Here is a 24,058-nt window from a genome sequence, read left to right on the forward strand (position 1 = left end):
TATGTTGTAACTACAATGTCAGCAGATCATGGCTTATGTATATATAATCATTTAAGGTCTCACACTTTATTCAAAATTTACTTATTTTAAATACACACACACACACACACACACACACACACACATATATATATATATATTAATTTTGTGACAATATATAGCAAAACATAGCAAAGTAGTATAGAGAAATGACAGTAGGAAGGATGACAAGTCTATAATTAATTCCTTTTGATGGATAAGTTATTAAAGCTACAAAAAAAAAGTTTGTTCTTCTTAGGCCAATTCAAAAGGCTATTACTCCTACCGATATCAGTACTTCAAATCTACATACTAGGCCATTGATTGAGACTCTCCAATATGATCCAAGAGTTTCCTTTTTTTACTTAAAAAAAATCAAGAAAAGAAAACAAATTTCTTAATTTTTTTTTTCAAATTTTCCAAAAATAATAAAATATTATGATTATGATCAATGGACCCACATGTTAAATAATAATAATAAACGAATAAATAAATAAATATGAATAATGGTGGTAGTAATGTGCCGGATGTGTCACACTGGCATAGATCATCATGGAATTTAGTGTGGGTATAAATTATTAAAAATGACCAAACTTTGCAGCATATTTGTCCTTCAAATATTCTTTATATGTATGTCCTTACTGTTTACTTTTGGTTGTGTTATGTTTTTCAATTACTTGCAGAGATTTTAAGTAAGCTCTCATCTGTCTGCTTCCTTATATATATATATATATATATATATATATACATATTTTACTTGTATTTGTTATTATTTAGGTGAATTAGGTTTTTTTAATAAATGAGGAAGGAAAAAGCAATGAACCTTTAATTTGTGAGTTGAAAGGGATTCAAACTTTCGAACAGAAATGGAATATTACTATCATAATATAATAGGAGTGGTATGAAGAAGTATGTCTATGATAATTGTAATAATAGCCGATGAGATATAAAAAAAATTCATAAAGTACTTATTAATATATATTGTTAATAAATTTTTGAATTTATGAAAACTAATGTTATTACTTATTAATATGAGTGTGTTATTATTATTAATTTTTTTAATATATATATATATAGATGATGACTATTCACAAGGATATTAATAACGGATATGTTATAAGATAATTTTGGAAATATAATAAGTGGTCGATAATTTTTATACCATGGTGTTGCACTTGATGCTTTTTTTAACTAAAATAAATTAAAAGGCTGCATGATTAGGAGTTGTAATTAAACAGTAAAAAATTGATTGATATAATACTTTTTTTTTCTCAATTTAACGTATCTGCCATGGCAACATCATTTTCTACATATTTAAAAGGGAATAATAAATAAATAAATATTATTTAATTTATCAAATTTAGACAGTAGAAAAGCATACATGACAACATGTATCATGTAATAAAGGTTTTTTTTTTTTTTGAATTTGTAAGGATTCAAACATATTGTTTTAAAAGCACCAGTCAAATAGACTCCAATTTAGAAAAATATAATTATTTTAGATACTATCTTATTATAAATGAAGTAGAAAATAGTTATAAAATTTGTAATCTTTCATATCTAAATTATAATTACTTCATTGTTCAACAAAACACTTTCCATTCATAATTATTTTATAAATCAAATTTAAAAAATTAAATAAAAATTAAATAAAAAAATAAAAAAGATACAGGGAAAGATATTGTAAGTATTTTATTATGTATGACAAAAAAATTCTCCCTAAATTTTTACAAATACCACTAATAAAATTTAGATTGAAAATCAAACTTACTCATGAAAAAAATGTAGATAAAATTTCTAAAAATTCAATATTACAATAAGGTTTTACTACTATGCATACATTATAGATGATTTCTAGACTAGATTAGTATACTACATGTGCAGAGTTAATACATTAACACGGCTATATTCTTAATATGTGAGTTGAGACTTGAATCCGTCTCCTCAGTAAGAACACAAATATTTTATACAAATAATTCAAATTCAATAGACTAAGAAATTATTGCATAGTATTAGATTCGTTAGATAATTCAAATTATATTGATTTAATTTCTATTGCTTCAAAAGAAAAATATAATAATAATAATAATAATAAGAAAGAGTGATTTTTTTTCCTTCAAGATAAAATAAATAAATACAAAGGAAAGAAAAAAAAAAGAAAAATGGAAAAGGAAAAGAAGCTAGGGGAGAGGAGTTTGTCCTGACATGGATGGCATGAGATGGAGAGAAGGAGATGAAGAGGGAGGGGTGGGATGGGAATGGGAAGAAGGTAAGGCTTACAGCTCTCTGGACCCCTACACCCTCTCTTCTTCACATAACGACACTCTTGTCTGCGTGAGACCCCATCACCACCTCATCTCATCTCACCTCACCTCGCCTCCCCTCCCCTCCCTTTCCTTCTCTTCTCTCAAAACAATTCAACTATCTAGCTTCTCTATTTATAATAAATATATATATATATATATATATATAATTTCCCAAAAAAATATTTTGTTTATCCATTAATTGCGGTGTAAAGTAGCAAGCAAAACCAAGCCAAGAAGAAAGAAAGAAGGAGGTGAAGAAGAAGAAGAAGAGAAGGAAAATATTATTTGCTTTCATTTCCTTTTGCTTTCCTTTTCCTTTCTTTGTTTTGGTATATATATCTTATTAGCTCTTCTCTTTTGTTGTCTTCTATCTTTCTCTCTTCTCCATCTCATCATCATCATCATCATCATCATCACCACCACTAGTTCTGAGTGCAACTCTTTCTTTGTTCTTATGCAGATGTGGTGAAGAAGATACAAGTCTGAAAGTGGGCAAAAATCTTTGGAGCTTTCCTCTTATCAGGTGCTCAGATCTACACACACATAAATATATATGTTCATCATGTTGTTTTTCTATCACAACAAAAGGAATTGATTGACAACTTTTATTTGTTTTCTGATTTGGACTTCTCATCAGTTCCCTTTGCCACACAAACCAAAACAAGAATCATGGCAGCGGATTCATCGTCATCGTCTTTCTTCCGCATCGGAGATGAGTTCAATAACACGCCGACACAGCCGTCGGCCACACCTAGCTCTTCCGGCCCTCCTCCTCCTCCTCTTCCGGCCAAGAAGAAGCGCAACCCTGGAACTCCATGCAAGTATTTAATTTGTTTCCACTATATACATCCAATTCTTAGTGAATTATGAGTTCTTAAATGTTGAATTATATAATTCATATCTTGCAGACCCAGATGCGGAAGTGATAGCTTTGTCACCAAAGACACTAATGGCGACAAATCGGTTTATTTGTGAGGTATGCAACAAAGGGTTTCAGAGAGAACAAAACCTTCAGCTTCATCGGCGAGGCCATAACCTTCCTTGGAAGCTCCGGCAAAAGAACACAAAGGAAGTGCAACGCCGGAAAGTCTATCTATGCCCGGAGCCAACTTGTGTCCACCATGACCCTTCCCGAGCTCTCGGTGATCTCACTGGAATCAAGAAACACTTTTGTCGGAAACACGGTGAGAAGAAGTGGAAGTGCGATAAGTGCTCAAAGCGATATGCCGTCCAGTCGGACTGGAAAGCTCACTCGAAGACTTGCGGCACTCGTGAGTACCGGTGTGATTGTGGCACTCTCTTCTCCAGGTTCACTCTTTTGATTCACAAACTCAGCATACACATAATTCTCTTTGGAATTGTTTGATTAGGGTTAGGGTTTGTTTTCACTTATCTCATTTCTTATCCTTGAGATCAACGCCACTTTCTCTATCTTCTCTATTCACGTGCCGACATGTATGCAAGGTTTATCAGGTTTGTTCTCTTGTGAGTTGGCAAGTTGTGGAGAAGAGGATATGCATTACAGTGAAGGAGTTCTTTTGGTTTTGAACTTAATAATGTTGTGTGTTTATCTCTTCATGATCATTTATGACTCTCTCATTGATTTGCATGGAAATGGAGTTGTTGAATGGTGGCTTTCATGGGTTTGGTGACATTCTTGCATTGAGAAAAAGAGTTTTGATTTCATTTATTAGATGCCCTCTTTATTTTTGCATCTTTTTTTTGAAAACATTCTCTCTTTGCATTTAAGGAAGAGCCAGAGCTTGAAATAGTGATCATCATTATCTAATTATTATTATTATTATTATTATTATTATTATTATTATTATTATTATTTTTTGTGATTATCATTTCTGATTTTGCAGGCGTGATAGCTTCATTACTCACAGAGCTTTTTGTGATGCATTGGCTCAAGAAACATCAAGACTTCCGACAAGTCTCAGCAGTCTTTATGGGAACAATAACATTGCATCCTTACAAACACAAGGTCATCTCCGACCTTTCGACATTCATCAACCGCAACCACAACCGATATTTTTCGGCGGTGGAAGCTCGAACCAAATCGATCAATCTCTGCATGGATTGATGCAGCAGCAACAGCAGCAACAACAACTTCCTGAACTTCAAAACAACCAAAATAGTGCTGCTCATTTAATTATGTCTTCTGATCAGTTTAGTGTTGGAAATGGAGGTGGTGATCATCATCATCATCATCATCATCAAGCAACAAGTCTGTTCAGTGGAAACAGTTTAATGAGTGATAACACCAGTGGTCATATGTTTAATCAGCAAGTGATGCCTCAAATGTCAGCAACTGCACTTCTTCAAAAGGCAGCACAAATGGGTGCAACAACAAGCAGTAACACATCATCTTTGTTTAGAGGATTCAGTAGTAGCTCAAAACTGGACAATGAAACTCAGTTGCAGAACCTGATGAACTGCATGTTGAATCCAAAACCTAATGACACTTTGACAAGAGATTTTCTTGGAGTTGGGAGCATGGTGAGAAACATGGGAGGTGGTAATATGTCTCAGAGAGATCATCATCACCATCTTCATCATCATCATCAACAACAACAACAACATCAAGGGATGGAAATGGGTTCTTTAGATCACTCAGATATGAAATCAGGAGGTTCATCTTCAAGGTCCTTTCCTGGTGGGAGTTTGCTTTGAGACTAGTAGTTCAAAACTTGGTTGCAGTGTTGGTTTGTAGCTAGTTGAGGAAGCTATTCTTCTTCTTCTTCTTCTTCTTCTTCTTCTTCTTCTTCTTCTTCTTCTTCTTCTTCTTTTTTAGTGTATGTATGCTACCTGTCAAGCTTCAATCTTCTCTATCTCTTTCTTTCTTTGTTTATCTCAATGCTAAACAAGAGGCACCAACCATGGTTATTATATATACCTTCTCTCTTGCTCTCTGTTTATCTATTTTATTTCTCTTTTCACAATATTGTTAAACGCTACCAGCATACAATATATATATATACCATCTCTCTGTCTCTTGCTTACTCATTATATCTAATTAGTTATGTGTGTGTGTATATATATATAGAGAAAATTTTCAAGTATTTTAAAAGGGACTTTTATTTTTCTCAGGAACTTAGAAATTAAGATGATAAACATATATGATTTAGGCACTATGAAATGAGCTAAATAAAAAAATAAGTTATAATGAATATATATATATAGGTATAATATTAGATAATATTTAAAAAATTAAAATAAAATAAATTAAAAATTTATTTTTAAATTAATTTACAAATCTCTACACTAAAACAAAGCATTTCTGACAACAACTCACACTCAATAAACAAACATGAGCAACCGTGTTACTATATATATCATATATATATCTATGGATTTATCTTTTTATCTTATAAAATTACATATATAGTTTTTAATTCTCTATCTATCTCAATGCTGAACAAGGAAAACCATGCTTTTTATGCACACATGGCTAACCCTATATATTGTGTTCATACTTCATATTCATGCATGGAGTTTCCTACTTTCCTTGATGGATAAATTTATTAATTAAGTTGTATATACTTCTAGGTTGACCATGTTGACGTGGTCCAAAGTCAAATCAAACAGTTTGACTGACTTGGTTGACCAAGGCCTTATAAGTTACTAACCTGCGCGTGCTGATGAGAGAGAGGCGCAATTTAGTGTTTGAACTCATCTTCTTGTTTGGTTTCCATCTTTTCTACTGTATGGCTTTTCATCTTGGCTCCACTCTTGGTGGCTTTCTTGTAATTTACATCAAAGACTAGGCTTATGTTTGCTCTGCATCAAGTGAGGAGAGAGAAAAGCATCTTTTATTATTATTTTTAAAAAAATTATTTATTTATTTAGCTCATATTAATAAAAAAAAGCTTGAGATAATTATAAGTTATAATCATGCAAAATAAGAAAAATTAAGAAAATTTTAAGTTTTCATCTATTATTTTACTCATTAATTGGACACCCACATTAATTTTTTTTTAATTATTATATTACAATCATGTCATGCATTTGCTACAAAAAAAATTTTATTAAACTGAAATATAAATTTTTATATAACATTAAATAACAAAAAGGCTATACATGATGATAGTGTACGGTTAACTAAATCGTAAAATAAACTTTTGGCTTCATTAAATTGTTTTCTTGCAATACATCTGGCAAGAAAAAAATTACCATTTTTATAGTAAGCACTAATTAAGTGGAAAATATTAAAAGGTGTATATATATACAACACTTACTGAACTTTCAATAACTTCATATCTCTCGTTAGCATAATAATAATAATAATAATAATAATAATTTTGAGCATAATACTGTTTAAAGGAGACAACATTAATTTTATGTGGGACAAGAACAAAATTATTTCGAACAAATAAAATAAAATAAAATAACAAAAAAGAACAATTGGGCTTTGTTTTTAGCATTGTCTTCAAGGGTTTGGAAGACATGATGCAAAGCATATGAAGTGTATATAATATGATGATGTGTTTATTTATTTCAAAGATATTCCATGAAGATGGAATCCTATGTTTATATTTGCCAACAAAACAACCCCTCCCCATAAAACAACCCTACAAAACCACATGCAAAGGGACACAATGTCCTTCAATATATCAACCCTTCAATTATTCTCATACACTACCATCTTTGAATTCTCTTCAAATTAGTTTCATCCTATTATTATTATTATTTCATATTTTTTGTGTTTTGAAGTGAATTTAAGATCTGGTTGTCGGTTGTTTAACATAGTAGAGCAAGAGTTTTAATTCGTAGCAACTATTGTTATTATATTATTTATTTATTTATGATAAAATGTGACAAAGGTAGTATAGTCAAGGTTGCGCATGAGTTGAGAATTGATTATCCAACCTGTGCGTTCTCATATAATAACATAGAATTTAGGCTATAAAACTTGTATCCACAACTAGAGATTTGTTACTATCACTGTTTCTAATGAGATTTAAACTGAGAGCTTTTAAATCTCTCATACTATACTCTTCATATTGGGTCACTATAGATAGGCTATGAACCATTGGTTTTTTATTTATTAAGTTCTAATGTCTCAATATCATTGCCAACTATTATTATTATTTTTTATTTGTAATCAAGTAAGTCTCGAAATAGTAAAGTGAAGTTTCCTTATTTTTCAGGGTGGCAAGTAAAAAAACTCCTAATTATTTATTTTAAATAATTAAAAACATTTTTTAATATGATGTAAATTTAATTTAATGAAACCCATATAATGAAATTGTGAAGTGGTCCAACAATCAAGAAAACTTTAATCTCCATCTAAACTATGCTTGATTTCGCTTATTTTCTAATTCAATCCTGATACAAAGAAGATGCAAGGAAGAAGGTTAAAAATACTCTTAATTCTATTCATAATCTCCACTCAAACATTACCTAAATATTTAAAAAAATTGCTTGCATACACAATAGGGTTTGTTTGGATTGACTTTTAAAGAATGTGCCTTTTTTTTTTAATTTTGTAGAAGCACTTTTGGAAAAGTACTTTTAGAGTAAGTTAAGTGCTTATGTATATTTTTTTATTTTGATGTATTAGATTCAGAAGCACTTTTGCAGTTGTGAAAATGTTTGGATGTTTATTTCAAAAGTACTAATATAGTGATAAATTACTAAAATGCCTATTTACTGAATTATGATAATAACTCAATAATTATATATTACTCACATGTCTTATTTAACAAATAAATAATATTTGTCACTATTGTTATTTTTACAATTAAATGTATTATTGTTGTTGTTATTGTTTTTTGTTGTTGTTGTCCTCATTATTATTATTATTATTATTATTATTATTATTATTATTATTATTTTGTTCTTGTTGTTCTTCTTATTATGGGGATGAGAGAATTTGGTGAAATATAAAAGCATGTAATTTTTTGAGATTAGTTGAAGGCATTTTAATAATTGCACTTAACCAATTAGCTTTATCAAAAATAGTTTATTTCATAAGCTTTTTTTTGCAGCTTATAAAATAAGCTGTATTTGGGTTTATTTCACAGCTTGAGGTTATTTAAAAAGAGCCCATTTAAACACAAATATGAATCTCATAAGCACTTAACTTATAAGTTAAGTGCTTTTGGGTTAGCTATAAGCTAATCCAAACAACACCTGTAAGTTCATTCCTTTATAAATCATATTTATCTGTATGGCCATTCAAAACACTGCTATTTGTTTATTAAACCCAATGGTTTAAAATCAGTTCAATAATTTTATTTTAAATAAAGCGTGTACTTATTTTTAATCTTTTTATTTTTGTAATAAATATTTTTAGTATAAATAAAAAGAAAAAAAGCAAGAGCTATAATAAAGTTTTTTTGATTTGCATATTTTAATACAAAATAGGGATAATTTGTGGCGACCATTTTTTAGTTGATTGACACCTGTTCCTATGTAAAATATATGTTTTTCTCTCTGATGAGGTGGGTTTGAACTTTAACTCACGCAAGACAAAGGTATATGAGGGTTTGACATATTAATTTCTTGTCTGTGCGCTAACATAACTTCTCTGCTTTATAAAAAATAAAAAAAATAAATTATAGGGTTTTATAAACAAATGTAGTTTTATAGGAATATACTATTAACAATTATTTATTTATTTATTTTTTATTTTTGCATTTTTAACCGGATTTAAGTATTTGATTAAAAATTTCAGAAATTAATGTTAATAAATATTTTTCAAAAACATATAATTATTTATTTAACTATAATCCCTCAGTGTGGCAGCCCACGATCAAGCAGACTCGAAAAGCCCAAATGAACAGATCAAGTTATCGTCGGACCGGCCCAAAATAGGGCCCAATTAAGCCCATTCACAAACTATAGCTCTTAGGACCTCATCCTTCTCCCGCTCCTCCTTCTCTCGATCGATGGAGGCCGCTGTTCGAATCCCCATTGCGATCTCTCCGCCGTCCTCTCTCCGGCGAAGTCCTTCTTCTCCATGGATCCCAGCTCGGCGTCTCCCCCTCCGCACCGTACTCCGTAGTCGGCGAACTCCTCTTCGCTTCCGAGCTTCTTTGGAACCGTGCGAAGATTTAGGGCCAGTGGACGTGATTGGCATTGGAAGCCGGAAAGACGCTGTCATCGACTTCTGCCTTGCTTCCTCCTCCTCTGCCGTATCTTCTCGCTTCCGCTTCTGGTGCGCTTTCCTTCGTTCTCCCCCTTTTGTTATGAATTTTCGTGTATCTGAAACTAATTTGAGTGTTATTTAATGCATTGATGAGCGAGTTTTATTATTGAGCTGCTGATTTGCTTGTAAATGCTATCAAGCAAGGATTTTTTTTTGCTAAAGTTTTGGTTTTTAAGAAAATTTGTGTAGTTATTGTGATGTTTGATTTTCTTGTAGGACTATTCATGCAAGAGATTCTACGAAGGTTCAGTTGCTTGAACGGTGTATTGGAACAGGTTCTCTCATGCATACCTGGTAGTCTCTAAGCAATTTTTTTGTAGGCTTAGTGGTTAGTATGCATAAGGGACTAGTAGTTTAAATCTAACTAGCTTTTGGAATTATGCCGTAGGTGTACTGTGTCTTGATTGTCGTTTAGTATGTTAGAAATTGCAATGGTTCCTGATCTCAATTCTCTTTTGTTTCAGATACGGTTGTCAGAAATGTGGAATATCCTTTAACATTGCATCCATGTCCTATGGCTGTTATTCTTGTATGTATATTTGTATCCTTTGGTGAAGTTCTTATATGAAGAACTTGGTTTTTCATTGATAAGAATTTTACTATCACGGGCAGTTTTGGCATTCTTTTCTTGGTCTTGTAATTCTATCTTATTTTATAGGTGGCAAGTGCAGGGCATGGCATGGATCTTATTACAGCTACTGAACTTCTAAGTGCTGTTAAATCAGCAGGTGGGTTGTCTGTTGCCATACTTTTGAAGCCATTTACTTTTGAGGGACAAAGACGACTTGAAGAGGTAATTCCTTGTAGCCTGATATTGAGTTAGATTCCTTTTGATCTGTTTAGTATTGATCAATTCGCTCTGTGATTGTGTGTTTGTTCAGCTTTTTCTAAAATATCATTTAGAATACGTTTGAAAATTTTACCCTCAACTATTACTTCAGAAATTTACTTAAGCAAAAAGGAAATTTTGTTGGAATGCACTTCTTGAATTTTTCCTTTCTAACGAAGGTTGTAGGCTTGTAGCACTTTGCTTGAAAAGCATAATTATTTAATATTATTGTAATTCGGGTGGTTGGATCTACAGGTGGATGATATAGCAAGTAAGCTTCGAGAGTGTTCACACTTTTATATTGGTAAGTATCTTGTGTCCCATTTCAAATTTCATATCTTGTAGCCTGGTCACAGTTCCTTTCTAGGCATGTTTGTGGTAGTTTTATTAGAACTTCTTTGTCACATGTTACAAGTAAAATTTGAGCTTGATTATTATAAATGAGATTTAACTTGAAATGGGTGTCTAGCTGTTTGAAATTTCTATGCTGAATGGCTTTGTTTAGATGCTCATCTTTTCATTTGTTGCTATAATAGATTTTTTTGGATATAAGCTTTCTTTTTTGTTAAATGTGGTAAATTCAATGCTCAAATCATTACATTTTGTTTTTACATGAGACTAGACAAGACATCTTCTATCTCTACATGAGAAATGGATATATTTGTACCCCCTCCCAATTTTGAGTAGGTTTAGGGTTTTGTACAGGGAATAAACTAAATAGTTTCATATCGAAAAAGGGGAGAAATATTGTGTGTTTATATGTATGATTTGGACTTGATTATGCAAGATGTATTTTATAGGGCAAAATCGCTAAGCTTGGTATGGGTTGAGCCAAAGCAGACAATGGGCTTCTGATACCCAAGTCTTGATTTTGATTAGTTCCAAAGTTATGTATATGGGATATACTAATGATGTCAAATAGAAGAAAAAAATACCCCGTGCTTATATGCATGACTTGAATTTGATCACGTGAGGTGTCTTTTATAGGAGAAATGAAAATTTTGTTTCATTCGGCTCCTTTATGGGAAATCAATATATTTCTAGGTGTTTACCATGGGCACGATAACTGGTACACCAAAGGTGCGTCCTTCCTGGTCCTCTCATACTAGGGAAAGGTCCTCTCAATGCTCTAACGCCCGCACCGGATATGGACCGACCAACCCGCAATGAATAGGTAAGGTATAGTATTGCTATGAATGACCCAACATCGAATACTAGTAATCATATCAGCAAAAGAATGTTCTCAAAATGATCGATTTGAAAATGTTGTACGAAATGAAATCTCACAATATTTAGAATAATTTGCAAATCCGAATCGGCTAATTGTTCTCTAATAGCACCTGCTCTTGTCGAGATTTCTCGATTTCGAAATGTCTCAAAAGCTTTGAGCTTTTAGAATATGGCACCCGTGTGGCAATCTTTTTAATTGTATCGAAAGGTCCACTGAATTGGGATTTCCCAATTGGGCTGGGTCATTTCGGGAAAAATTTGTTGGGCTAGCAAATTCACATAAAAAGATGTACAATCAAACCTATTTCGCCATTCAACTGTAGCCCAAATGAATATGGTCACCAAATAACGATATATATGGCAAAAGTGGGGTTGTGGGTTTTTTCTACCAATGGGTGCTCTTCCTTCACCGCCCCCCATGGGGATGGTCTACGGGGTTCATAACTATTGGTATGGGGTGTGTCAACATGAACAATTCATCACATAAGTGGTGTGAAGTCTTTCCAAATGTCTAGTAGTGCAAGACTTAGGTTGGGTATATGATGCATCCCCCAGAATTTTTACCTAATGAAAATATTTCCTATGAATGTCAGCAAAGAGGGTTTGTGTAAAGAATATCTTCCAAATCATGATTAATTTCTTTTTCAAATCCCTGTAGTTGCATGCTTCCCGCATGCTAGATTTGTGTGCACCTTGAATGTAGGCCCTAAGGTTAAGAATTTTAGATCAACATGCAATGGATTTGAATCAGATTACTGGCAAGCAGGTGGCTGCTTATCCACCTGGATTGAATTATATATTTCTCACTGGCTTAGCATTGCACTCATCAGTTACATTGGTGAGTATTCTCACAATAATTCCACAATGAAATCAACTGTACACTCATTTTGATAACTCAAACTAATCACTATTTTCATACTTGCATTTTTCTTTAGCTTAGTATGTTATTTTTTATTATCAGTCGTTGAAGCTGATTCATTACTCAAAGTGGAAGTTGAAACTCTAGCTGAGGCATTAGAAAGTGCCAACAATGCTGTTTTTGTGGCTTTAATTACAATCTCTTTTTTAATCTCTGTAAGTTGACTTATTTTAATTTTTCTTTCTACATTTGAAACTCTTGGCAGTTTTATAGAACTGATTATTTCTCTGTAAATTATCAGGAGATGCATATGAAGCTGCTCGACACGTCAGCTGCACTACCCAAGCTGTTGAAATCATTGGATGTGTTAAAGGTCATTGAAACCCATCAAAATTGTAGTCTGACTAATATTACTTTGAATGGTACTTTTGATTCACTTCAACTAACTGCTACAAATGGTCCCAAGTCTAAACACCTTCTTAGTTCATACAGTGTAAAATTCTTCTATGTCAATCCACTGAAATCTCCTAAAAGTGACTCTATCCCTGACATTCTGTCTCTAAATCTTATGCATCATTTTTTCTCTTTTATGTATATCTAAAGTTGTCATTTGTGTATTGGTTATTATATTTGCAGCTTTTAGAAAGTTACGGAGAGGCTAAAGTTAGTTTTGGAGCTGGTTACAACATCAAGACAACAATTGCACAGGCTATCTCCCGATGTCCTTCTCTTTGTGATGGCCTAAAGGTAAAAGTTCTCAGTCAATATCTATAGTATGATGGTTCATGTTTCAGTTCCCATTGGTTCTTAAACTCTCATTATCTTTAGAGTCATCACGAGCAATATTTGTGAACTCGAGCTTTTTTGGTAGCTTCCTACTCCTAGCTGTAGGATTTATGATGAAAAAAGTGTATAGCCATATGAATTATGAGTAAATTTGGCGGACATGTAATATCTTTTTTTAGCTCTCCTGCATAATGAAGAGCACCATCTAATTTCAATGGGAAATTTAGTTGCTTAAAAGGAAGCTAGATAATGAAGTCGGTGTAAACTGTAAAGCATTTAATCTCAATTTTACTTTCTGATTTTCATGTGTATGTGTGAAAAGTGTAACATCCTGGATTACAATGTTATTCGCTTTTTACCATGTTTATTGCTTTAAGCTTATTCCCATTCTTCAATTCCCATGGGTTTTAATCTACTGGGTACTTGGTTTTATCTGGTGTTTGGTGTTATCTTTGGTGCTCAGAACTCAAATGGCCTGGTTATCTTCACCCTTGCGAGTGCTTCTCCCTTGGAAGAAAATGATTTACTTGCCCATGTTCAGATCTTCCGACAAATTACTTCTTGCACTTGTGAAATAATTTTTTCAAGAATTCATGAACCAGATCTTGAGCCAAACCTTATAATACTTACACTCCTGATTGTTGGGTAAGGATTACTGTATATACTTTGGTTTATTGGTCAGGGAAGCCTGCTATGCCATTTTAAATGCTGTTTGTGATTGACAGGTGCGACGAGAAAACTGTTCCCAACAAGAAGAGCTTTTTTGGTGGTCTGGCTGTGCGCTTCCCCTTTCTCTCCTCCTTTTTAGGAAAAAGCATTCCAGAGCAAAGGAATAATTATGCATCATCTCGGACATCAGATGTCTTCAACTTATCAGATAACATGAACTTGTCCGATGGTGCTGTAGACAAGGAAGCCGAATCTTTCAGCAAGTAATGAACTTGGTGTACAAAGTTTATTGATTTTGCTTGTTTCAACTCTGAAGGCATGGGAGACTAACGTGCCTTCTCGTTTTGGCAGAGAATTGAGCTTTGATAATGACAGAAGTTGCATTGAGTCATCAGATATCCCAAATCAATCAACTTCTGGAAATGAATTTCAGACTGATTTAGGTGTGACTTATGATATCTTTTCCGGTTTTACATTCTAAATGTCCTCCCCAGATTGACTAATTTAGTTCTCTGTTCACTACTGGCTACAATAGTACAATCTACAGAAGAAGCAGACATGGAAACAGAGCAACCAGGTAGCTGGGATGTTAGTCCTGGATATCAGATTGCTCAAGTATGGGCTAAAGAGCGAGCCATTTTAAGTGGGACAGAAAAGATTGATAAGCTAGATACATTCACCTTTTCAAGCCATATTGGTGTTAAATCTTCTGATCAAATCTCTGATGGATCGTCATATTCTGACTCCAAGCTACCAAAATCTTTTGGTGGTACTAGTAGGATATCCTTAGTTCCCCCAAGCATCCCTTACATGGAATTAAAGTCAGGCACAGGTTTTGAAGCAATAAAAGATATGTACAGTTCTGCTGTGACACGCTTAAAGGGGAAGCAAGAAATTAGGCCCAGAAAAAGAGGGCTGCTCTCTGACCGAGCAGCATCAGTACTGGTACTTCTTATTTGTCAATATTTGTTACTTTTTTATTGTTTTTTATAATACATCTCTCTTAATTTAGCAGCATCATTTATGTTCATTCATTTGCAATCCTCAAAGCAGTAAGTTGCTTGTAGGAGGCAGAAAGAGATTCACTCAAGAGCTGGACACCTATTCTGGAAATGCAGTATAGGGGTGGCACTTATAGGGGCAGATGCCAAGAAGGTCTTCCAGAAGGAAAGGTATCTCCTTTATCATGCTGGGATGCCCAATCCACTACTATGATTCTAGCTGCGTACTGATACATGCATGATGTTTGCTTTAGGGTCGTCTAACCTTCACAGATGGTAGCTTCTATGATGGCATGTGGCGGTATGGTAAAAGATCAGGTACTGGTACATTCTGCTACAGTAATGGGGATGTGTTTCAAGGTTCATGGAGAGATGATCTCATTCATGGAAAGGTATGTAGATTTTTTTTTTGGCTAGAAATAGTTTGCTGTACATTTATTGCTTATTTTTCTTGAAATTTATCTGGCTGTTAAGAAAGAATACAGCAAAAGAGATAACTTTTTTGAAGTAAGAACGTATCAGTATTCAACTAATCACTAAAGTCTGTATAATTGTTTAAGAAATTATCATAACAGCAAACTTTCTACTGGGCATGCTTTTAGTATTTACTGGAATAAATACTCTTGCGAGTAACTTGTTAACATATCAGGCTTTGAATGATGTTACAGCTCACACAATTCTTGATGTATTTTTTATAGTTCTCCAAATCATTGATGCATATTGTGAAATTTTTGTCCCCTTCAAATAAGCAAGTTTATGTTATAATTTTGATGGAGCTTTTTTAGTATGCAAGTATTTCATTATTATCATTTTCTACATTGCTTACACTTCACAACCTATAGACATTAACACAAGTTCAAATCTTCATAAGCACACTACATGGAAACAATTATTCCTTCTCTTTTGATTCCAAGGGTGCCGGTTAAACTTTTTGTAGGGGTGGTTCTACTTTCATGATGGTGGTCGTTGGTTTGCAAACTTTTGGAAGAATAAGGCAAATGGAGAAGGAAGGCTTTATTCCAAAGATGGCAGCATCTTCTTTGGCCATTTTAGTAATGGTTGGCGTGATGGTCAAAGCCTCTGCATTGATGCGGATGGCACAAGGTGAATAAATTCCTGGAAACATTCCTTTCCTTGTTCTCTTAACCTATGTTTTTCTTTTGTCTGTATTTCGGTTTTCCGAAGATAAACAAATTAATTAAACGGTCATCTAATTTCAAGAATTATAACCTCATTTCAATGCTAGACATCACTGTATCAATACCAGGTTGAAGATCATTTAACTTGGTATTCGAAATATAACGATTTCTTGTAAATAGGTGGACAGAGTTATGGGACGATGGTGTTCTTGTGACTAGGACTCGGCTTGATAAGGATGATGAAACTGGTGGCTAGTTAATATGTTGGCAAAGTCCATCATCAGTTGTTTGAACACACTTTCTTCTGTTCTTGATCATTGACACAGCAAAACATTATCTGTGAAAGTGTTTGTATCATAGACAAGAAAACCTGCAATCAGCACCAAGATGGAGCTGATTGTACATGTGCCAGGTTTAAACATTTGTTGACTACCAATTGAATTTCTTTTGTATTAAATGAATGTTCGATTCTGCAAAATGCTCGATTGTCGTATTTATATGATCATGATCTTCATAGAGGATTTTTTTGTATAAAGTACCACAACAAGGAAATGTGTTTGATATGTAACGAAAAATGGAGACAGGAATGTTCAATATTTTTCATCGTTGACATGGTTTACATTCATTTATCTTTGATTCTATTAAATGAATCTGGAGAGCTGCAAAATGGATAGTCTTATAAATATATCTGAATCGCGGAGGGTTATCGAGCCGGTTTAACCGTATTTTTAGTATTAATCACTGGATTAAAACTAAACTTATGACTTATTTTAAAGTATCTCCTCTTTATGATCAATTCCTTTCTTGCCTTCCATCTTTCCTTTGAGCCTGTTTCTACAAGTAATGCCTCCTTGCTAGCTGTATTCATTAAGCAATGCTTTTATTCCTGTAGTCACAGCTAAACAAAGAGTCACTCAATAATTCAAAGCCAAACAATAACAAAGATTATAAATATAGTCCTCTCTTATCATCATAATCAACACAGAAAACTATATAGCCCTCTTCACAAATCCTCAAATACATTTCATATATATATATAGAGTTTATCTTTTTAATTTTTTTTTGAACTTGTAAGAACTTAAACATGGCAGCTTCAACCAGCTTCAAGAGATCGGATACAATTGCTGACAGCATGCCAGATGCATTGAAGCAAAGCCGATATCAAATGAAGAGATGCTTCGCAAGGTGCATTATTTGTTAGTTCAATTTAATCGAGTTTAGATAATATATGTTTGGTTTGTATCTAATAATAATGTATGATCAGATACGTGGGCAAAGGAAAGCGGCTCATGAAAAACAAGCAACTTATGGAAGATCTAGAGAAGTCTATGGACGACAAGGTCGAAAAGCAGAGACTCATGGAAGGCTATCTCGGTTACATTATATGTTCAACTCAGGTACATTTTGTTAACAGTCCACAAATTCATTAAATTTCTATTCATTTTTAATAATTCACTCAAATTTCCAATTCAAATTCTTAGGAAGCTGTTGTTCTCCCGCCATTCGTCTCATTTGCAGTTAGGCCTCATCCTGGCATATGGGAGTTTGTCAAGGTTCATTCCGGAGATCTTTCCGTCGAAGGCATTACGGCTTCTGAGTACTTGAAGGCGAAGGAAATATTATTTGATGAGAAATGGTATTTCTTGATGCTCTTTCATTACCAATTTTAAATGATCTCAGTTCATAACATTGCTGCATTCAAATCTTAATGTATTTTGCTGCAGGGCAAGTGATGAGAATGCATTGGAAATCGATTTTGGTGCTTTTGATATTGCTACACCTCAGCTTGCATTGCCTTCATCCATAGGAAATGGTCTTCAATTCATGTCTAAATTTATCTCATCGAAAATCCATGAACAATCCGAGAGCATTGAACTGTTACTCGACTATTTACTTGCTCTCAATCATAAAGGCCAAGTAATCAAAAATGTTTTATAAGAAAATTATCTGAATGTTTTCCGTGAACATGTCGGCATGCAATTTGACTCAATTTTGATAATCTGCAGAACCTTCTAATCAATGATACTGTCAACACTGTCAACAAACTTCAAACTGCTTTGCTTTTAGCTGAGGATTACGTTTCCGACCTCCCAAAGAGTACACCGTTTCCAAAATTCGAGCACAGGTGACAGTTAATTTAGTTTGCAATTAACATGGTATCAAAACTTGTACAATGTTTTTTTATTAATTTTGATTTCAATCTCAGGTTTCAAGATTGGGGATTGGAAAAAGGATGGGGTGATACAGCGGAACGAGTAAAGGATAACCTACATTGTTTGTCCGAGGTTCTACAAGCACCGGACCCATTGAACATGGAGAAATTTTTCAGTTTTGTTCCGTGTGTTTTCGACATTGTGATCTTCTCTCCACATGGATATTTTGGACAAGCCGGGGTTCTTGGTCTGCCAGATACAGGAGGACAGGTAATGAGTTCAATCAAATACTCTTAATTTTTATCTACTTTTAAACCACTTTTATTATTGAGTATAAACACTAATAATTTTATAACAGGTTGTTTATATCCTTGATCAAGTAAAAGCTTTAGAAGAGGAATTGCTCCTCAGAATTAAACAGCAAGGGTTGAATATAAAGCCTCAAATACTAGTGGTGAGACCTTGAATTATATCGGTAGTATAGTATATCAGAGTTATTGTTTTCTCTATTCTTAATATGCTAATGGAGAAGTGTTTGCTAGTTAACAAGGAAAATACCCGAAGCCCAGGGAACCAAATGTGACCATGAACTTGAGCCGATACTTAACACGAATCACTCGTTTATCCTTCGAGTGCCATTCAAGACTGATCATGGGGTCCTTAAGCAGTGGGTCTCTAGGTTTGACATTTACCCTTACCTCGAGAGATATGCAAAAGATGCTGCCGAGAAAGTCATCGACCGTCTGGAAGGGAAGCCAGACTTGATCATTGGTAACTACACTGATGGAAATTTGGTTGCTTCTCTAATGGCAAGCAAGCTTGGAGTCACGCAGGTAAAGATCGATGATGTGATATTTACCAGTATCAAGCTTAAAGTATCGCGATACAAGTAGATTGTGAAACTATATGACTTTGTTGAATAGGGAACCATTGCTCATGCTCTTGAGAAGACAAAATACGAAGATTCAGACTTCAAATGGAAAGAATTGGATAAAAAGTATCACTTTTCATGCCAATTCACCGCCGACATGATCTCGATGAACACTACGGACTTCATCATCACAAGTACATACCAAGAAATTGCTGGAAAGTTAGTAACTGCTAAGAATTTTATGTCATAAACATGAATGTCAATCTCTCGTCTAAATTGAAATGCAAAATCTTTTCAATCTGCAGCAAAGAAAAGCCAGGACAGTACGAGAGTCATTATGCATTTAGTCTTCCAGGTTTATGCCGGTTCGTGTCGGGCATCAATGTTTATAATCCTAAGTTCAATATAGCTCCCCCTGGTGCCGATCAATCGATATACTTCCCATACACACAGAAGCAAAAGAGACTAACCAATTTTCATCCTGCCATTGAAGAACTTCTATATAGTAAAGAGGACAATGATGAACATCTGTAAGTCAATTTGGTTCTTGTTTTCAAGTCACTAATAAGTCTAACATTTGATTCGAACCCTGTGAATTGAAACAGAGGACTCCTTACCGATCCGAAAAAACCGATAATTTTCTCAATGGCAAGGCTTGACACAGTGAAGAACATCACAGGATTGGTAGAGTGGTACGCCAAGAACAAGAAGCTGAGGGAATTGGTAAACCTTGTTGTAGTTGCAGGCTTTTTTGATCCATCAAAGTCAAAAGACAGGGAAGAGATCAGCGAAATCAAGAAGATGCATTCGCTCATCGAAAAATACCAAATGAAGGGTCAGATAAGATGGATAGCTGCACAAACAGATCGGTATCGCAATGGAGAGTTGTATCGTTGCATTGCTGATACCAAAGGAGCATTTGTACAGGTTTGATCAGTAACACACTTGTATAATTCCTTAATTGGTACCAAAATATTAGTAATTCTCACCATAGTTTAAAATGTCACAGCCTGCACTTTATGAAGCATTCGGTCTTACTGTCATTGAGGCAATGAACTGTGGTCTACCAACGTTTGCTACAAATCAAGGTGGGCCGGCGGAGATCATTGTCGATGGTGTATCGGGCTTTCATATTAATCCAAACAATGGAGATGAAGCAAGCAACAAGATTGTTGACTTCTTTGAGAAATGCAAGGCTGACACTAGTTACTGGAACAAGATGTCTACCGCAGCTCTTCAACGTATATACGAATGGTAATAATAAATTCATTGACATTCTAATAATAAATATACTGGTACGGTATCTGATGATCAGAAAATGGTATTTTTCATAGCTACACATGGAAGATATACGCGAACAAAGTACTGAATATGGGGTCTACATACACCTTCTGGAGGCTGCTAAACAAAGAACCAAAACATGCTAAAGAGAGATATCTGCATATGTTATACAGTCTTCAATTCAGAAACTTGGTAATTAATTAAACATCTATATATATATATATAGTTTTATTAACTTCTTATTTGAATGCAGTATGTTCAACCGAGTGTTTGAAATGAGAACTTGATAAATTGAGATTTGAATGTAGGCGGCAACGGTGCCGGTGCCCGGGATTGCCGGAGAACAAGAAAAGCAGGATAAGCCAGCAAAGGCAACACTCAAGCCTAAGCTAACAAGGCAAGTGTTGAGAATCATCAAATCAAAACTAATTTATGAATTCATCTGTTCATAGATTCAAGAAATTAATCAATGATTTTGTTTCTGATTATTCTGCAGGAGGACACAATCAAGATTGCAAAAGTGAGACTTTCATGACTTTAATATATATATATATATATTGGCTATTGTTAATTGATTCATTGTGGAATCATTTTATTGTGTTGATTTATCACAGGGCAATAGAAGACTGCTTCACACCAAAACCAAAAAGCACTCAAGCCACAAGTTCCTCAGCAACATAAAACAGATATACATATACATATATATATATGATGTGATATAATGTGATATGAATGTATGTTGGATTGAAAACCTGGTGAATTTATCTTTGTATCTGTGTGTATATGTGTGCATTTGATTGTTTATAATGGAATGGAGTATTCATTGATTCTATTTACATAAAACCATAAAAATGTTTAGCAATATTCATGACATGCTATCAATAAAAATACTGCTACTCTTTATCTTTTAATTAATTATTGCTAAACATTAAAAATGTCCTCTTTATCTTTAATGAACTCTGTTTTATCCACTTCATTAAAAAAATAATAAAAATTGTATCCTCTTTTACTGTTGTTGTAGAGAGATGAACAATGAAGCAAACAGTGCATGCTTTTGAATTAATGTTCATTGTTTCTAGAGAACCCTGATTGCTTGTCCTTCATGTCCCTGTTTGTATTTAATAAAACAAAACAAAATTATATATTTTTTTTAAAACAAGGAAACACATATTGAAATTTGACTATTAATTTATTTTATTATTCATTCATATTAATATATAAAGCAGAGGTGATAAGTTTGACTTCCAAGCCAGTGCATGATGCATAAAACCTCAGCTTTGATTTGACTATTTCATTCTCACATGTCATTCTTTTCAGTATTAAATTAATATATATATATATATAATCTTTTTTAATATATTTTTAAATAAATAAATTATATATATATATATATACAAAACATCCTTAAATTCCATATGGATAATCTTAGTTGATCACCACTATCTCTCAAAAAACTTTAATCTGAATTTTTTTTTCTGGCAATACTTTCTCGTTAAATTTTAATTCCACTTGTCGCTCTCAAAGTTTTTCTCTTATTTTTTATCATCTATAGATGTTAACAGTTGTTTAATATATATATATAATTTTATTGATTTAAATGAGAGAAATTATTAAAAATTACACAATAAGGATTTGTTTTTTTATGTTATATATTTATAAAATTATTTTCTAAAATTACATCAAGTCTTAAATACCTCAACTGTTCATGAAAATTAACTAATGTCACGTAGCTTCTTACTGATAAACAGTAATGGTACTATAAAAGCCATTATTTATTTTAATGTTAAAAAGTAATTGGAATTTACAAATAAGTCCCTTGTTGAATTTCAAAGAAGTCCTCGTAAAAATAAAAAACTTAAAAAACAAGCAAATAACGTCAGGCATCCTTTGATTTAACCGGCTGTCTATCAGATCAGGAATGACATTGTAACAGTTAGTGCAAGAGACTATTTGAAATTACGTTCAAGTACTCAGTGGGAAAATAAATTAATAAATAAATAAATAAGATAATTTTGAGGGGGTTGACAGGGAAAAAAGAATGAATGATGGAGAATCCCTGGCAGAGAGGAATAATGATGTGAAGGACGGTCCAATAACTAAGAAAGAAATAAGAAATAAATGTCCTCATAATTAAATTTTGGTTTTTAGTGTTTGATTTCTGGGCTCTGGAAATAATAATAATTACTTCTTGGACTAATCTGCGAAAAAAAAGGGAAAAACGAAGAATTTTGGGCTTGGCGCGTTGAGATTCGTGCTCTGGTTGTGGGGCCTACATTTTGAAGCAAAGAGCAGTTCACATTTTTTTTGTTAATTAATATTTTATATTTTTTAAAAAGTAAATAATTAAAAATTACTACAAAAAAAAATAACTTTTCTGAGGGGCTCTTTCTTTTTATTAAATCATAATTTTTTTAAAAAAATTTATATAATACACATCTTGCATTACAAGATAAACTCTTGTCTCGAAACATAATTTATTATTAATTTTATATATAAACTGTAAATATTATAATTATGCTTTTAATTATAAAAGGTAAAATATTAAGATAACAAGAAGCACATTAAAAAAAATTCAAAGATAATTTAGTGATCTAAAGTTATAATAATTGTCTATTAAGTTGGTCAACTTTGGTGTACGTAATTTTTTTATATAATATAAGTTAGGACTTAGGACACGTTTGAGTGTAAATTTAATCTTTAAACTAATTTTTTTTATCAATTTTTTCTCAAATGCCTCATAAATAAATTAATGTAACTCCTGAATCATGGAAAGATATATTTTTTTGAAATAAAATAAATCAAAAGATATATTTTTAATTAATTTAAAGATTAATATGACTCACTTTTAAGTCAAGAGGCAAACATCTTTTCTTCAATAATTTTAAAAAGTCATGTCATCTGTACCTTTTTTTAAATTTTTTTAATTGCTAAATTTTTTAAGACCTGCTTCTTTCTCTTTAACAACCCTCCCCTGGCAAAGTTTTCTATTTTTTTAAGATAGAATTTGCCGGTCATTTATCTTAACTGATTTTCTCTTAAATATTATTTCAATTTATTTCAAATAATTTTTTTTAATTAATATTTTCATCAAACATTTATTTCAATATTCTCTTCTGCCAATGTTTTTACCATAAATAGTTTTTTAACTGTCCAATATTTGTGATTCATACATTATAGAGCTGAAATTTTTTTTTGTAAAACTTACCTCTTACTCTACATTAAAGCTGCTCTACAATCATAAAAAACACTAAAAATTTCTCTTTATTCTATCCATTCTACCTTAATTTTATGTATGACATGTTTCATATGTAAATGTACTGAAAAATATATAAATGTACATAGGATAAATGTACTTAAAACTTCTACTACCACCCATATATATATATATATGGGTGGTAGTATATATATATATATATATACTATATATATTTTTCAAAGAGAAAAGATACATTCTGTACATACGTCATATAAAAACGTAAAGTCGATGAATGAAAGCAGTTGATATAATGCCGCATGGAGTTTCAATCGAACGTATCGCGAGCGTTGATATCGCTCGATAGTATGATCGATGATACGTATTGATAGCATCGTGCATGTTATAAACAGCGATAAAAAAAGTGGGATATACTGGTGTTTTTGATCCGAGCCGTCCGATCAATCTCAGTAGCGATGACTTCATCAATCACGGTAATCCAACCCTATAAAAGAGTCTCGTACATCATCTGCGGGACGACTCTACGAGCGTCCGCGGATGATGTTT

General features: G+C 32.9%; 3 protein-coding genes across 6 annotated transcripts; all 3 read left to right on the forward strand.

The window, feature by feature from the left end:
• Positions 1 to 2,414: 2,414 nt before the first annotated feature.
• LOC120272573 (protein indeterminate-domain 4, chloroplastic-like) lies at positions 2,415 to 5,249 on the forward strand. 3 transcript variants are annotated; one of them, XM_039279431.1, is made up of 5 exons: positions 2,415 to 2,598; positions 2,785 to 2,847; positions 2,962 to 3,141; positions 3,233 to 3,632; positions 4,190 to 5,249. In XM_039279431.1, exons 3-5 carry the CDS (start codon positions 2,994 to 2,996, stop codon positions 4,998 to 5,000), a joined length of 1,359 nt encoding a protein of 452 aa, XP_039135365.1. In that variant the 5' UTR covers positions 2,415 to 2,598; positions 2,785 to 2,847; positions 2,962 to 2,993; the 3' UTR covers positions 5,001 to 5,249. The 3 variants fall into 3 exon arrangements, with proteins under 3 accessions (XP_039135365.1, XP_039135366.1, XP_039135367.1); XM_039279432.1 differs by lacking the exon at positions 2,415 to 2,598 and adding an exon at positions 2,635 to 2,653; XM_039279433.1 differs by lacking the exon at positions 2,415 to 2,598 and having other exon boundaries at positions 2,702 to 2,847; positions 2,962 to 3,145.
• Positions 5,250 to 9,193: 3,944 nt separating this feature from the next.
• On the forward strand, positions 9,194 to 16,471 carry LOC120272282 (protein ACCUMULATION AND REPLICATION OF CHLOROPLASTS 3). 2 transcript variants are annotated; one of them, XM_039279059.1, is made up of 16 exons: positions 9,194 to 9,489; positions 9,697 to 9,755; positions 9,945 to 10,009; positions 10,139 to 10,273; positions 10,565 to 10,613; positions 12,501 to 12,613; positions 12,700 to 12,771; positions 13,035 to 13,145; positions 13,648 to 13,829; positions 13,910 to 14,116; positions 14,205 to 14,296; positions 14,389 to 14,798; positions 14,921 to 15,025; positions 15,109 to 15,246; positions 15,792 to 15,958; positions 16,174 to 16,471. In XM_039279059.1, the coding sequence occupies exons 1-16, from the start codon at positions 9,221 to 9,223 to the stop codon at positions 16,247 to 16,249; spliced, it is 2,250 nt and encodes a 749-aa protein (XP_039134993.1). In that variant the 5' UTR covers positions 9,194 to 9,220; the 3' UTR covers positions 16,250 to 16,471. The 2 variants fall into 2 exon arrangements, with proteins under 2 accessions (XP_039134993.1, XP_039134994.1); XM_039279060.1 differs by having other exon boundaries at positions 9,348 to 9,489; positions 9,697 to 9,774.
• Positions 16,472 to 16,960: 489 nt separating this feature from the next.
• Positions 16,961 to 21,128, forward strand: LOC120272579 (sucrose synthase 7-like). Its single transcript, XM_039279439.1, has 16 exons — positions 16,961 to 17,178; positions 17,258 to 17,390; positions 17,475 to 17,629; positions 17,718 to 17,910; positions 18,000 to 18,118; positions 18,200 to 18,416; positions 18,505 to 18,600; positions 18,689 to 18,979; positions 19,070 to 19,236; positions 19,323 to 19,547; positions 19,623 to 19,944; positions 20,027 to 20,271; positions 20,352 to 20,490; positions 20,607 to 20,695; positions 20,795 to 20,818; positions 20,913 to 21,128. The coding sequence occupies exons 1-16, from the start codon at positions 17,078 to 17,080 to the stop codon at positions 20,977 to 20,979; spliced, it is 2,583 nt and encodes an 860-aa protein (XP_039135373.1). The 5' UTR covers positions 16,961 to 17,077; the 3' UTR covers positions 20,980 to 21,128.
• The last annotated feature ends 2,930 nt before the right edge of the window (positions 21,129 to 24,058 follow it).

This window comes from Dioscorea cayenensis, chromosome 11 (genome assembly GCF_009730915.1).
Source record: "Dioscorea cayenensis subsp. rotundata cultivar TDr96_F1 chromosome 11, TDr96_F1_v2_PseudoChromosome.rev07_lg8_w22 25.fasta, whole genome shotgun sequence".
Taxonomy (NCBI): Eukaryota; Viridiplantae; Streptophyta; class Magnoliopsida; order Dioscoreales; family Dioscoreaceae; genus Dioscorea; species Dioscorea cayenensis.